Here is a 16,315-nt window from a genome sequence, read left to right on the forward strand (position 1 = left end):
CTACAGTTTTCCCACATGAGTCTTGATTCAGATTTCACTGTTTGCAAATGCATGTTGCTCACTGTGGCTGCACCGCAGAGAATGCTTTTTTGTCAAAAACGCATTAAATGAGGGTTAACAGGAAATTTGCTTACTTAGAAGATCGTTAGTGTTCATTTAGTGGCTTAGAAGCTTCACTATGTTGCTCATGTGGTCAAATTTCACCTTGCAAATGAATTTTTAAGTGCACTGTTACTCAGGATTCATTGAGTTAAATAGATGCTGAGATTTCACATCTGTTTTTCTTTTGATTAGTAATATACTAAACTTGCTTCAAGCAAATGGCTGGGCTTTTATCTGGAGAGATGGATGTTGATTACTTCTTATTGTTGGGTTGGGGATGAGGGGTGTGTGTGAGTAAGTGTGACAGAAAGATGAATGAATGTGGTAACATTTAGAAGGGTGACTGTACATTTATGTTTAATGTATGTGAATATATCCATATTAACCTGACACCTACATGTAATATGTATATATTATCATATCAAGGCATTGTGAAATGAGTACATGGTAGAAGGCATAACATTAAAAGTTAAACAAACAAAAATCTCATTCTCTATATAATAAACCTAATCCTAACCTAAATATTTCTGACTTTATACACCCAAACTTCAAATGACACCGAACATATATAGATGACTTCTTTAGACCACAAAATTATATGTAAGATTTGGATCCAAATATCCATTTTAGCAACATGTTATAGTTTGTTTTGTTTTTTTAGTCAGAATGTGTATACACACTAGTTAAATATGAAACTGCAGTCGCCTGAAACATGACAGCTTCTTGGCCACACTTAAAGCTATAGTAGGAAACTTTAATAATAAATAACTTTTTTTCACATTCACTTCAGCTGTCATTTTGACACAGCACTAATGAGATGGAGAATCTGTGAGAGAAAAAAAAACCCTGCCTACTCTTTTGCTTTGTAGCATTTTAATGGCCTTACAAAAACAACCAATCAATGTCTCTAGGAAGGAAATAGAGAACATTTAAACAGTAAAAAAAAAAAAAAAAAAGCTTAAAAAGTAGCTAAAAATAATGTATATACACTTCACATAGTTAGATAACTAAAACTATTGGATAAATGACTGAGCATTGAGTGTTAACTAGAAGTAATGAGTAAGCTGAAATAGTTAGCTAAAAGTAAAATAAAATGGATAAAATAGCTCAACATTTAGCTTCTGCCACTACTTATACAATGCAGCTTCTAGCAAACTAACCTAAACATTAGGAAAGTAGGAAAAAATACTTCATCAGCTTTGTCAAATATTTTAATAAATGTATTAAAAATATTGTGAATAATGTTAAATAATATCCAGTTCATTGTAAAATCATATAAACACATTTGGCACATGGTGTTGTTAATGATGGGGTACTTGAGTATAACTGATAGGGGCACAGGGGTATATCTCAAAGAAAAGGTCGGGTACTATCAACTTAAACCAACCTCTGTTCACATTTTCATGACAAGACATGCAAATAATTACTGTCCTCTTTTAGAAGGAACGCGGGTGTCGCGTGATATTGTTTTGCTCTTGCAGCTAGCACTTAGGGAGTGTGCAGAGGTCAGGGGAGAGGTGAATTGTTGTGCATATACAGCGTGTGACTCTGGAAGCTGAGATTTATGCCCTGTCTCTAGCAATCAGTGTTGGTTTATTTCAAGAATGAAGCTGATTTCTCCATCGAGTTGTTTCAGTTTTCTAACCCAACCTTAAACATGCAGTAAAGGCATTCAAAAATGCTTATACAAGTTGTTTTTGAGGTCACTGACAAATGACCGATCTTGTTGTTTAGGTTATGAGGACTTGTTGGCAAATAAAATGTGACCAGTTTGACAGCTAAAAGTTAATGTCTCTCTTCAGTTTGGGTCATTGCAGCTACTGTACACAGGTGCTCAGCAGATTAATATGTTACAAAAACCATTAAGCCCACAAACGCAGCCTGTTTTCTGTGTGTGTGTGTGTGTGTGTGTGTGTGTGTGTGTGTGCGTGTGTGTGCGTGCGTGCGTGTGTGTGTGTGTGCTTATTTAAACCATTAATCCCGAGCACATCTTAACCTTCTGTTCTTTGCTTAGATATTTGTGTGTAAAGGCTTTTGCCCTCTACGTAATGATCTTCATTATTGCTGCCCTTACGAGTTTCACTCTGACCTTCACTACAGATCTGTCTTCATTTCTTCTGACGCGAGGGAATATTCGTAGTGAAGGCACAGAACGTTTTCATTTATTAAGAGAAGTTTGCTTTTCTCTGCCCTTCACGTTGATACCGAATGGTTCTTCAAATGTTCTCAAATTGCCCCCATATTAGATTCTAGTTATGGAATCAGATAATGGAGGTCATTTGGGTTCACGTCAGGCCGATCCAATCATAATCTCTTTACTGTGGCGGATTAATGCGAGTGGTGGCCTTGAAGGCAGCATCTGTCAGACGAGCATCTCTCCAGATGCTTGAGAGCGGTAGGACGGACCCACGTCTCCCGAGATGGATTCCTTGTACGAGCTGTGACATCAACACTTGCTTTAATGTAATATCAGCTCCCAGTGTAAGTAGGACACACTGTCCCATAACAGCAACAACAATGAGCCTACTATAAATAGCCTACCCTCCTAGCCTGAGGGAAGATCTCTCACAAAGGCAGGAGTGAGCAAACACAACTGAGATCACTCAGGCATCAGGAAGCAAACGTTCTGGACAGAATTTATTTTGCAACCAGAATTTAGGATTTGACCTCGTGAACACTAAAATCATCAAAATGAAATTCTTTTTATACCTGCATTGCGGCTATTATTTTTTACCAAGTGTATTACACATGAATTCATTTGCAGATAGCCATCATTCATTTTGCGCTAATTACTTTAATCAGAGTAGTTTCACTTGTTACAGGGCTTTATTTGTTGATAAGTGTGCTGTGGGGTATTTTTACTCCCCTGCCGGCTCTCTCACCGCCTTTAAAAGTATCAGTCTGTCTCATCCCTTCACTAAAGTAAAGACGGAGCGATAAACACCTCTAAGGCTTCTCATCAATAATAGAGGCACAGTGGATGTATAATCGCTGCCAGAGGAGCAGTCACCTCCAGCCTCCTCCTGCACAGTGGACAGACAGTGAAAGAGTCCGAGGGAGAGAAAAAGAGAGAGCTTGTGGGAATTGAGCCATGTAGTGAGTCTGCCTGTCTGGTGCTTTGGAGGGAAATAGGAGAAGTGCTGAACGCCCAGAGGTGCTCTGGAATTCCACTCCCAGAGAGTTGGATAGTAAAACAAGATGGTGTGTTAGGGATGAGATTACATCTGTGTGGATGTTATTCAGTCTTGTATGTGCATAGTAGTTTGGTTTTGCGTGGGCGTTGGTTTTTAAGGCCGTGACAGAACTAATGGTTTATGTAGCATAAATATTTTCTCTTGAGGGGGTGGTTTTTTTAAATGTTTGTTTGGTCCCAGATTTTTTAAACAGCTGTGCTAGTGGCTGTGTTAGGCTGCTACTAAAGTACACATATTTGCGTTTCTAGGACAGTGATGGTATGACCCTACTAGGCCCTACTCTGCCTCACCCTGATTGGTTAACCCTGACATTCTTACCTTATGGGTTAAGGTAAGAATGTCACCCATACCAATCCCATTGCCTAAATCAAACCGGTCCAACCAACAAAGACAACAAGTACTAGCCAATCAGAAAGAGTGTAGGGGCGGGTCATGCCTTCGCTATACTAGGAAAGGCAAATATACCTAAAGTACAGCGGTGCTTTTAGCATTATGCAAATATCAGCATGCTAACATGATCACGGTGACCATGCTTGCATGCTAAGGTTATTTAGTGATATTTTCCAATATGTCATGTTCACCCTCCTAGTATAGCCTGTTAGCATGCTAAAATTTGATAATTAGCCCTAAACATTAAGCACAGCTGAGGCTGATGGGGAAGTCATTTTGTTTTGCAGGTATGCGGTCATAAATCAAAGTATTTAGAAACTGACCTACTGACGGTGCTATATGAAAAGTAAAGGGATCAACAAAGTAATAAGAAATTGTCTTTTACAGCTTTTAACATCTATACAAAATGCCATGCCACTCCATCCTATACTTTTTGAGACATTTCACTGAAAATTAAAAATATGAATATTGTGGTGGAGCTATTATCACCAAAGTCATGAGGATTTATTCAATGAAAACTATAAATGTCTCTACAAAATTTCATGGAAATCCGTAGTCCGTCCATCAGTCCGTAGTCTGGACTGACCAACTAACACTGGCATCCCCACAGCCAAGCTGCTAACATGGCTAAAAATGTATATATAGGTAACTCCATGATGCTTTCACAGTTGATAAAGAGTAGGTTTACTGTACTGTGATTACAGGATCTAATACAGAGTCAGTTCAGCGATAGAAAGTTGACAGTTTTGGCGCAATATTTGCTTGCTGCAGTGCGGTTTAAAAATTGTGTAAACCTCTGTCTGTGAAAATTCAACTTCTAGTTTAAAAATATTTGAAGCCTACCAGTGCAGTTTTGGTCACTAGTAGTACTGTAGGGGAATGTGTTTAGCTGAGGAGGATCTTTGTTTTGTTTGTATTTCATCTTTTACCTGCATTAGCATAGGAATGCATGGACACATGATACACTTTTGCTCACTTTTGTCTGGACTACAGAGAGCAGGAATGAGTATAGTCATTTAGTGTCAATAATGTGCCATAGAAATTAAAAAATGCATCAATAAAAGAGGAAAATTATGTAAATAATGTAATTTTCAAAACACTCTAAAGAGATTGTGCCATTGTTTAAGTATGCAATATTTAGTGTTATGGTGCTAACTCCATAAACAACACTAATAGCAGCAACAGCGCTGACAGAGCTAACATTGTTGGGATAATGGAAGGGTGGGGCTACGTTATACGATGTTCTGATGTCGGCCATAACACGGTCATGGTCACCGTATACGCACAGTGAAAATGGTGTTGATGAGCTAGCCAGTGGGACACACTGGTACTCACGTGCACTAACCTGCACACACGGCATGTTTAAAAATTTCAAAGGTAGTAGTATACAAAACATAATTGCCATGAAGTGAACTCTCTGGCACCTTTCTAGATTACTGTCAGTGCAGTTATAACCAAGAAGGAGCTAAAAACCATGAACATTATAGTCACCCTGACCAACTGACCTCAGACTATACTAAAATAATGATTAGTCATGAGGGTCCTAATACATATTTTCAGGAGAGGACACTTTACATTTACTTGTCCTTTGTATTTTCCTGTCCTTTATTTTCCAAGTTGTCCTTGCTAATTCATTATATATGAAATCTCACCTCCAACTGCAAATAAAAATGTGAAAGAACTGCATGAACTGCAATGCCCCATAAACTGACTGCAGCAACAAGACAACTATCTGTGCTTAGCCCTTCTTTTCCTTTTCCTTAGCTTCCATTATAAACAAGAAAACATGGCTTCTGAACAAAGAAAAACATTGGACTGTAAAAGAGGAAGTTTTTGTGGAGTATTCTTTGTAGCCCAGGCATCCAAAGGAGACCCCAGAGAAGTCTGAGTAAAAACCAACCAAAAAATGAAAAACAACATCAAACATGCGCAAGCAGGGGAGTTGGCAAGTGCACAACTGCAACAAGGATAGTAAGGACATTACAACTTCATACACTTTTTTTTATTTTGTTGATATTGGCATTCAATAAGAAGACTGTGTGAACTTCAGAAGTATGGAGCTGATGGCTGCTGAAAGGAGAGAAAAAACAGACGCTTAAACTGTCAGACTGCACACGGTCCCAGGGACAAAACAAAAAAAAGTGCTTGTAGTGTACCAAATCCATTCAATGAAGTATGAAGGGAAGTTTTATATTTAATCACATTTTAAATATTAATACAAAGACTAGAAATCAGCAAGGACTCTTAACATTTTCTTCAAAATCTGTCTAAAATATTGTGTATTTTTTTGTATAAGGTGCAGGCAGAAAGAAAGCCAGAGGTTTCATAACTACTCTCCATTAAGGATTGAGCTTTATGTTAAGGTCTGCTCACAATAGGGGATTTGGAGCCATGTTTAACTGATCCACAGCCATGTCCTTCCTCTGCTGTGTTTTCTGTCTTTAATGCACTTCTTTGACAGTTAAATCCCTCCTCACATTATGCCCTGTTTTGAGTAGCGTAACAATAATTAGTTGACTGGTGAAAAGGGACAGTCATCAACCTTAGGATGCCCGTTCCAGTTCTGAAGAAGGCAGATGACAAATCACTGTAACAAAGAGAAGCCTCCATCAGTGGGAAGAGAGTCAAATCCTCTTGAAGGCACTTGGGCAGACATCCAGCTCTGTGCAGGACTGTGGCTCCAGTCTCCTTAATTAGAGTCGATTCCCGCAGGAATATTTAGGCTGATCGTCCTGCAGCCCGGCCCGGCTGTGGCCCGCTTCAAAAGGCACAGCACAGACCTGCGCGTCCGGACAGGTGGGAAAGGAGGAGCCCTGAGGACGGGCAAATAAAGATAATTGAGACCTGAGACAACTGCTCTCTGTCTGTCCCTCCTCCTGTCTGCTCCACAGCGTGAGGAGATGGCTCCATATTTCTGATTATATCGTCCACAGAGAGGTGAATACAAAGGTAAAGATGGAGCAGGAGTCTGTATACCGGGTTTATTTGTATCGCACTTCTGGCGGTTGGAGGATGATGTGCTGTGTTTTATTTTTAACTGCAGAGTGTAGGATTTAAAGATAAGAAAACAACACTGGATTTGGAGTCTAAGGCTAGGGATACTTTGACATTTGACATCAGAAAATCGATACCACTCTCAAATCTGTTTGTTATGAGGCTACAACATTAGCCAGTTAGCTAATCTTAGCATGAAGGTGCTATGTGGAGTTTGGTATGCCTTTGAGAGTTAACAGTGGTGTTGAATGTGCTTTATTTCCTTCCCCATAAAACATTTGCAAAGCTGATTTTTTTTGTTGCATTTTTTAAAACCTGTGTTTACGTTCTCGTTTAGTCTTTTTATTTCTCCCCTTAGCAGGCTTATTGCTGGGTTTCTTGGCATGTTATCGGCACTAATTGCAGTCGAAAGAGTAACAAGACATGAAACAATACAGGAATGTGTATTGCATTATTCGCCTGAGTGTATCTCAAGCAAAATAGAGACTCACTCTTAATTTGTTTTCTCATAAGAACTTTTGACAGTCTCTGGAGAATGAGGTCTAGACATTGGAAATTGGAGTTTCCCTTTCACACGTCACACACAACAGGAGGTCTGTGTCTGTTTCAGAAGTGTTCTTGCTCACTGGAAATACTCTGTGTGGTGCAGGTGATAGATGGCGCCCGGGTAGAGCATGCAGGACATGACATGGAGAACACTGCATACTTTGGTCATAAACAACAGTTTCCCACTGTTCCTTACATTTCAGCTTCCCAAGCTTCAGTTCCCAAATCTTGTCATCTTGGCAACGAGAAATTTTCAGTCAGCTGTGGTCAGCTGTATTCATGTAAATGACACTTTTTGTTTTCTTACGGTTTCACGTGAACATTGAATTGGATTTTTATTTAATTTGATAGAGACGATGCAACTTAATATACTTCCAATACAGAGTATGACACTGAAATATTGTATAAAAAGTATATAGGTATTGCTAATTGAACCTGTGTCTGTAGTTAGGCTTTTACATATAGACCTATGAAGTTATTAAAATATTGAATTTTAAACATCATAAAACCACAATGCACTATAAACATGGAAAGCACAATAAAATACATGTACCGCAACACACATACTACAACACACATACTACAATACACATACTATAGTTCATATGCCACAATACATACATGATAACATATACTACAATACACATACTACAGGACATTTACAAAAATACATACATGATAACATATACCACAGTGCACATATTGCAATACATATAGTACAATATGCCAGAATACACATATCACAATACACCAATACACCTACACTAATACCCCTTGGGAATTTTCATTGCAGTTAGCTAAGAGTGTGTACAGCTCAGGTTTACGTTTAGCCAGCACTGGACTTTTGTTGTGACGGACTGTAATATCTGGAATCTTGTGATAGCAACGTCATCAACTCGTTGTGAATTCTCCTGACCATTTCTTGCTCTATTAACACATAAGCACTACTGGACATTTCATGGACTTTGTAATTTTTGAGCTGGCAGGATAACGTTTGTCTAATGTTCAATCCAGCTGATATGGACATTTACATTCTCACACACAGCTCCTCCGGGTAATGTCTAGATAATTTCAGGTCTGCAGCACATATGTGAAAGGGGCTTCAAAAATATTGCACCATAGCGTGACCAGTGGTCAAAAACTCAACAGGGTACCTTTAAGCTGAAAATATAATAGTTGTCCTTTTCTCAGTTGTAAGGACATGTCATGTTTTGGGCTAACTGATTACCGATCATGAAAGCCAACCGCATTTTGGGAGCTGTTTATATGATTTAGCCCTCTTGGTTTGACTCATCGCAGATGCACTTTGGACTGTTGCCAGATGAGCACATTAACTGTAGGAAAAGGATGACAGGGCATGGCACTTAGACTATCCTTTCCATTCAATGAGCATTAAAAATGTAGGAGCCAGTCGGTACAATCAGTGCTGCAGGTTCCCTCTCGCTTACAGGCCGCGGGTCTTCTTTCCCCCCGAGCTGTTTGAAGAAGCTGTTTTGTGAGAAATGGATTTTGACAAAGAGGAAGATACAGGTCCTGTGACAATAGAAGTGTCGGTCTCTCAGTGACGGTAGTGCCTGACCTCAGGATCCCGGTGGTTTCACATACTCACAAAAAGCGATTATCCCAGGGGACCATGAAACTGGAGCATCAGGATCCTAAAAATATTTGTTATGCCCAGATGCTTTTTTCCAGAACAGCACTGCCAACAGAGGGATGGAGCAAATCCCACAGCAAATCAAATGAAATAATCCTTTACAAGAACATGTGTACTGCTCACATAGTGGCAGAAACATCGCTTGAGGTATGTAACTGGTTCATGTTTTTTAAGGTATTTTTCAGACTTAGTTTATTTTCAGAGGATTTATTAAATAGAATGGTGAACATGCATTACCTACTATTTTTTAAGAACCGCTCAACCAATCAGTTGTGAAGTCTATTTGTGTGAACATATATTCATTTATTTGTTTTACAAAAGCTGCGTATGGCCACAATTTACAAAGTTTCCTGACTTTAATCTGTTGTCAATATGATAATTCTTATGTAATTCCATTGTGTATTTGTAGAAACTCTTGTGTTAGCGTGATTTTTTTAGATGCTCACAATGAAAACACAGTGACTAATTACGTAAAACCAGGGTCAAATTGAAAATAATGATAATAATTTAGTGGAAACGGAGCATTTTGCACAAGCTTTCAAAGCTTTTGCAACAGTAAGCAGTGGCGCTGCAATCGGTGCCTGCCTCCCTCGTAAAAATAATCAAAAATAATTAGAGGCCTCTGTGTGCTGTTTTTAAGCTTGAGAAGACTCATTCCCAGTAAATGCTTGTTGCATACAATCAGTTTACTCCTTCAAAATGTATATTTGTATTTTTACGGAAAAGTCAACTAGCCTATTTGAAGAACACTAAATCACATGTATATACAGAATACATTAATACAGGATTGTTGTGGAACTCAAAATTTTAACTGTGCTGTTATTTATCTATGCACATTAGATAGGCTAATTAGTAACACTAATAACAAAAAAAAAGTATATCAGGATGTTATTCTGTAACTCTCATAATAACATAGATTTCAACTAACTAACATACTTACACTGCATAAAGGCATCCATGAAATTCAGTTATAGCTCTTGGTTTTGTGGTGCCATCCCATGATTTTCCCCCATCTGGCCAAAATCTTTGTTGGTGCCAATGTCTGGAAGGAACTTAGTGATTTCAGTCTTGTGTGATCATTAACTGTTCTCATTATGTTCTGTAGCTATACTTATAGCTAATACATGTATGTCAGGAAGAGGTTGTACAATTTTTAGTTTGGAGTTGGCTCATTCATTGATTGTGTAAATGCAGACAGAATCAAACAAATGCCACCTGTTTTAGCAACCAGATATCCCAACTTTAAAATAGTTGTCAGTCTCTGTGCTTAGTGCCAATGCAGTTGTCAGGGGATTTTCTTTTTTTCTCTCCAAGTCAAAACATTTTCAGGCTGTCTTGAAAAGAAATACTTGACACAAAAGCCCAACCTGTCAACAAGATGCACATGAAAATCAACAGTGAATGACTATGAGGCAATATGATTTTTTGGTAGTGGCACTTCTAAAATATTTTATAGGTTTGGTGAGATAGGGTCACTGAAAATCTTGGCATGGCATAGCATAACTGAAAGCCATAACTGAATTTCAGGAATTTTATTATGCTGCTGAAGTACAACAACCTACTTCCATCACTACAATCAATATTGATACGATTTTTATTTAAAAAAAAAAAAACACCAGAGCTCTAATTTTCAAAGACTCATAGCACTCTGCTGATTCATTTGTAATGCTTTTCACTTTGTAATACAAACCTTTTTGTCATTTGTCATTTTTATCAACTTTGTAGTTTGTGATAAATTGGTTGCAGAAGCTTGTAGCATTTGACTCCCAGCTGTGGTTTAATAAACCAAAAAACCTGCCATGTGTTTATGAACTTTCCTGGCATTCATTATAACTTTTACCCCTCCAGTAGACAGCCAAATAAAACACAAAAACTCCCATGTTATTATTTGTTTTCATGTGCCTCGCAGCTACAGTAAGCAATAAATGTTTACAATTGCTTATTTTCTAACAGCTAAACGCGGTTTCAGTCAGAAACAGCAGTTGAGGTGTCAGTTTTGGATGCGCATATAGAAGTGTGAAGTCTTGTGCTTTCTGCCTGAGTGTGCTGGTGACAAACGGGAGTTGTAGCCCAGTCTCTGCAGGCACTGCAGCTTCATTTAGTGCTCACTGTGTTGCTGCACTACTGCAAATGAAAAGCTTTTCAAGACAATTTGGAAGACAATAAGTAGAAAAGATTCCAGGAATTTCTGCTTGTGAGTAAGAAACGCAGAATGTGGGGCAGCAGTGAGAGGTGCAAAATGTCGAACACAATGAAATCATTTTTGCACTTCCGAGAGAGGTAATTGGATTTATTGTAGAAATTTGTCAGAGTGTATAAGCCGGTCGGAGGGCCGACCTTGGAGCATCAAGGACATTCCCTCTCTAGAGACAATTAGGAGACATTAAGGCAGGAGTAAGCAGAGGAGTTGAAAGTGCACAGATGTGAGACTCCATGCACTGAATAAAAAAACTGGAACATTTTTGCATCACTGTACGCCCGGCCGAAATGAAAAATATGGAAATAGCACTAGAAATGTACCACGGGGATGCATGTCCTTGTTTCAGTGCTGTTGTAAAAATGTCTCATCTATATTCAAGTCCTCTATAAAATCTCTCCAACATGATATCACTATCACTCTGGACATTTAACATTTAGCTGATTTCAGTGCCTGAATACACTTATATCAAAATTGTGGGGGAGTGTAGAAAGTGAAAAGACAGGGAGAAAAAAAGCATCTATCCACCCCCGCAGTATCTTTTGAAGCTTCTGCGATGGAGAATCAGAATTGAGGGAGAAAGAAAATGCGTGTGAAAGAGTGAGAGCGGTTTGGCTGGTGAGGAAGTTTAAAGAAATCAGCGAGTGCAGCTCTCTCTGTGTCTGCTCGCTCAGACAGGTGCTGTACAACGTTTTGGGTTTAATTAAGTCTAGTGTGCGACTGAGACAGGCGGAGCAGGAAGAGGCAGACTGTAGAGCACAGGCAGCTGCAGAGAGGGAGAGAGAGAGAGAGAGAGAGAGAGAGAGAGACAGGGAGGGAGGTTTGCCGGAGCCTTGACCTTATTTTACATGTTGAAGTTAATGGAAAGGAACAAGTGCTGTCATCACAGTTTCTCCCCTCTCTGTGTGTGTCTCACACAAACACACACAAATGTACAAATGTGCTCACGCGCTCCCTCTGCAAATGTCTCTCTAAAATGTCTTTTTTTCCCCCTCCACTTTCTTTCTACCAACTACTCTGTTATGAAATTAAAGGTCTTTGTCATTTCTGAATCTCAGCCCTCCAAATGTTCTCCGTGTTATGAGATGTGACTCACTGTGTGTCTCCTCCTGCGACTTGTAGGTGGTGACCTCGGGAAAAAACAGCAGAGGATACCATTATATCCTTGCCAACCTGGTGAGAGCTCTCTACATGAAACAATCCAACAAAGCCCAGAACAACACCGCTCAGCGTGATGCAATGCAGTGCAAAGAAATGCAACACTCTCTGTAGTGTAGTCAAACCTCTCAATATGTAGTTACGATAGACTAACAATTGGTTGCAGTAATTAAACAGAACTATAATGATGGGCAAGTGAAAGAAGTTTTTTCTTTGCTGCTAATGATCCCTCATCCCTCTCGCAGCTACTTGTGCTCTTTGCTCTCAGGGTTTTTCCAACATGAGCCTGGACAGGGTCTTTTCTGGTGGAGCCAACATCACAGGCTTCCAGATCATCAACCCAGACAGCTCCATCGTCCAGCAGTTCCTCCAGCGCTGGGAGCGCCTGGATGAAAGAGAATTTCCAGAAGCCAAAAACACTCCACTGAAGGTCAGTGAGGCAGAGCCGCCGATGCTGCAGTTACATTTAATTCAGCATCTTCAAAGACACTTTTTCTCTCCCTGTCTCTCTCTTCAAGTTTTAAGGTAGTAACTCTGCTGAATCTTTTCACTGCTTAAATAACTTGTCACCTGCTTGCCCTTGAACAGAAGCGTCTTTCACACTTGCACAATTTCTTATGTCAATCATAATGCAATGCTTTGATTTTTTTTTTTTTTTACATCTTACATCAGTAGCGCTGCTCTCTGTGTTTACTGAGCACTGCTGCGGAGAGGATAACCTTGCTTTGATAGTGCAGTCTGCATGATGTCAGCGGTGCGTCACTGGGGTTTCTTTTGGCCTTTATTTCAGTACACATCAGCGCTGACCCACGATGCCATCCTCGTGATCGCTGAGGCCTTCCGGTATCTTCGACGCCAGCGAGTGGACGTGTCTCGCAGGGGGAGTGCGGGCGACTGCCTCGCCAACCCCGCTGTGCCTTGGAGCCAAGGCATCGACATAGAGAGAGCCCTCAAAATGGTAAGACCGAGGGGTGTTCACTGTCTCTGTAAACAGCTCTGCTTTTGATTTGATTTACCCTACGGTTTAATCTTCAGATTATATCACTCTTCCCTCTATTCAGCTTCAAAAGTTATGGATTTTATCCCTCTGGCACAAGAGCTGTAACAGCACCATGTTTCATTCCATACAACATGTTGAAAACAGTATTATTTTTGAAATATCAACTTTGATTTCATCTCTTTGTCTCAGGAAAAAGTGAAAGCAATGCGCCTCATTCGCCAACCATTTTTAAGATGAAATTTCTTCTCAAAACCATTTTACACATTTTTCACCAAGATTCTGAAAATCACCAATGTTTTCTGATTTTTCTGCGATCTTAGGTAAGAACAGAATCTATGCACACAACAGAGCACTCTTACGCACATTTTGTGCTAACATGTCTGTGCAGAATAATTGGATATTATGTTTTCTTCAATTCCACAATTGTATAACAATATTGGATTTATTTTGCAATAATATTTTAATAACTTATAGGATTTAAAAAAATAATTATTTACATTTAAAAAAAAAAAGCATAATGGCCTTTTAAAACAAGCATGCTACTTACACTTCAAATCAGTTATGGTAAAGGAAACCACGCCATCTAATTATTTGTGATTGATGGCATTAGAAAATATCACAGGCGGTTCAGATGGGACATAAATTGAAAAAGTAGCATTCCGAGTAATTGGTTTTGATAACTTAATTACAGAAATGTAACCTAAAATAGTTCACTGATGAAAACCTTCTATCTCCCTCTTTCTGTCTCTCTCAAACACACGCAGACTTACATACCATACGAACCTTGGAGAGCACCATGGCGCTCGTCTCTATCCCCACACATCCCCACTCTCAAAATTATGCTACGATAATGCATAGAGTTTGTGGTTTGTGTGGTTGATTAATGTGTATTTGTGCATCACATGCATTTGTCTGTGTTATTTTATCTCCATTCCTGAAGCTACTAAATATGACAGCACGTTTGGCGTTCACTTTCTGCCGAAGCTCCTCCACTTAAAAACAGAAGGGTTTTTTTTATGTTTGAGTCCTGTGTTCCACCCCTCTTGAGACTTTCATTTTGGCATTGTTGACTTCATTCTCTCAACTTCTTCTTTAGTTTCTGTGTGTGCACACGGCCCTGCCCTTTTATGGAGTTTTGCAGGGTGTTTACCAATGCTAATTTGGATCAACTGATGTGTTTTTAACATGAAAAGAAAAGTGGATTTATCATTATAAATGACAGGTGTGAACAATTCTGTTGTTTAAGAACATGCAGTGAATCTGACATAATATCCACCAAGTCAAGTCAATATTTATTTGGAAAGTCCATTATTACAAATCATAATTTGACTTAAAGGGCTTTACAGCATTTTGCATTGTCCTGGGACCCTAACAGGAGAGAAGGTCCGAGGCAAGCTTGAGCAAGCCCTAACTATAATCTTTATAAGGGAGGAAATTCTGCTCTTAAATGTGTAAGAGGTGTCTGCCTCCTAGACTTTTCTAAAAACAAATTTAAGAAAAAACAATAAAAAAGATGTTAGTGAATACGGCCCAATGTTTCCCTTGCCTTAAAAATCTGTAATTTTCCCTGCTTTTAGCACAAATGTCCAGAATTGTCAGCCCTCCATATTGATCTGATTCATCCAAAAACAAACCTCACAGTCACTCCAAGTTCGCCTGCCAAAACAGCTGCCTTCCTAATAGACTGTGAGCATAAAAACATATTGCCAAGTAAAGGCGCTGGAGGGAACTTTTGAAGCCATATATAGAAACAGTTTGTTTTCATGAGGAGTTTGCTCACTTACTGCATGTTAGAAGCTTGTTATAATTTTTTTTTTCTTGTCACCTGGCAGGTCCAAGTACAAGGTATGACAGGAAACATCCAGTTTGACACATTTGGCCGAAGATCTAATTACACAATTGATGTTTATGAGATGAAGTCGGGAGGCCCCAGGAAGGTAAGTGAGCACACAGCCTTGGAAACACCTGTCATTACATAAATTATATGGAATGAAGTACTCTTAAAAGTATTGTCATATGATAAAGATGCTAATGTTGTATGTTTTAGAGTCATTTGACATGAAAGCAAGTTTAAACAAGCTCTGTAAAAGGGATTTTACTTTCTCTTGGCATGTAGGCAGCACACGACTTTTAGGGTTGGTTCTGATTTGAGCAGACGCTGCCAGTCTTGCAAAGCCAGCCCAAATCATGAGAGTGCACATCCCCTCCGAGATTTTAATCTGGAAAACTTCCACTGAGAATCACTCGAGCCCTGCAGATGGATGCTAAACCAATCTACAAACCTTTCGGGAGTGGCAGTTTAGATGATGACATGGCTCAAAAACATCACCAACAGCTATTTAAATTGCATGTTGTGGCTACAAACTCAGGCATTAATTCTACTGCAGGGCCTCACACTGATTTAGAAACAGATTAAAGTTGATAATTCAGAAGATCTCAAAGATTAAAAGAGCTGCCATGTGTTTCAAACTTTTAAATTTGATAGTGAAAACCACTGGCAGCCCAGTGAGTGGTACATCTGTCCAATCAGATGTCTGAGGGGTTCATGCTGATGCCTGAATGAGCTGTCAATCACCTTAAATTACAACAAGCACATTCCTACTGAGTGTAGGCAGAAAACAAGCTGAGTCTAATTTGTGGGCTTGCTTTGCAAGATTATATTTAACTGATGTTTTGTACATTATCTAAATGTATTTATTTAAATGTGACTTTTTGAATTTCAGTTGAATTTTCAGCGTTTTCCACAAGACACAAAACCACCAACACAGTAAAACTCTCCATTATACCTCCCTATAATGCAGCTCTTTTAGTTGTAAGAAGTTTTACAGCACAAATCCCAACAGCAGCTGTCTTTGTAGCATTAAAGAGCACCTGACTTTAAACTGCATGTTTACTTTGTGCTAAGGCATAGAGATCTGTAGAGACATCCTTTGTCCTCTTTTGAGGAAATCAATATCCAAAAGGATGGAATTTATATTTTGGTTATGTAGCCAGTAAAAACCATTTAATTTTACAGGGTTTCCACAGTCATGAAATTAAGTTTGAAATTATTAAATTATGAAAAACTGTTTTCAAGGCCT

The 16,315-nt window shown here is 39.1% G+C and overlaps 1 protein-coding gene across 1 annotated transcript in view; it reads left to right on the top strand.

The window, feature by feature from the left end:
• Positions 1-16,315, top strand: part of gria3a (glutamate receptor, ionotropic, AMPA 3a) — an 88,775-nt gene that overhangs the window by 40,355 nt on the left and 32,105 nt on the right. The window contains exons 5-8 of the mRNA XM_042499938.1: positions 12,200-12,253; positions 12,504-12,665; positions 13,026-13,193; positions 15,068-15,172. Of these exons, the coding sequence (XP_042355872.1) occupies positions 12,200-12,253; positions 12,504-12,665; positions 13,026-13,193; positions 15,068-15,172 (489 nt within the window). The remainder of the gene's footprint in view (positions 1-12,199; positions 12,254-12,503; positions 12,666-13,025; positions 13,194-15,067; positions 15,173-16,315) is intronic.

The sequence above is a fragment of the Plectropomus leopardus genome, chromosome 13 (assembly GCF_008729295.1).
Source record: "Plectropomus leopardus isolate mb chromosome 13, YSFRI_Pleo_2.0, whole genome shotgun sequence".
Lineage (NCBI taxonomy): Eukaryota > Metazoa > Chordata > Actinopteri > Perciformes > Serranidae > Plectropomus > Plectropomus leopardus.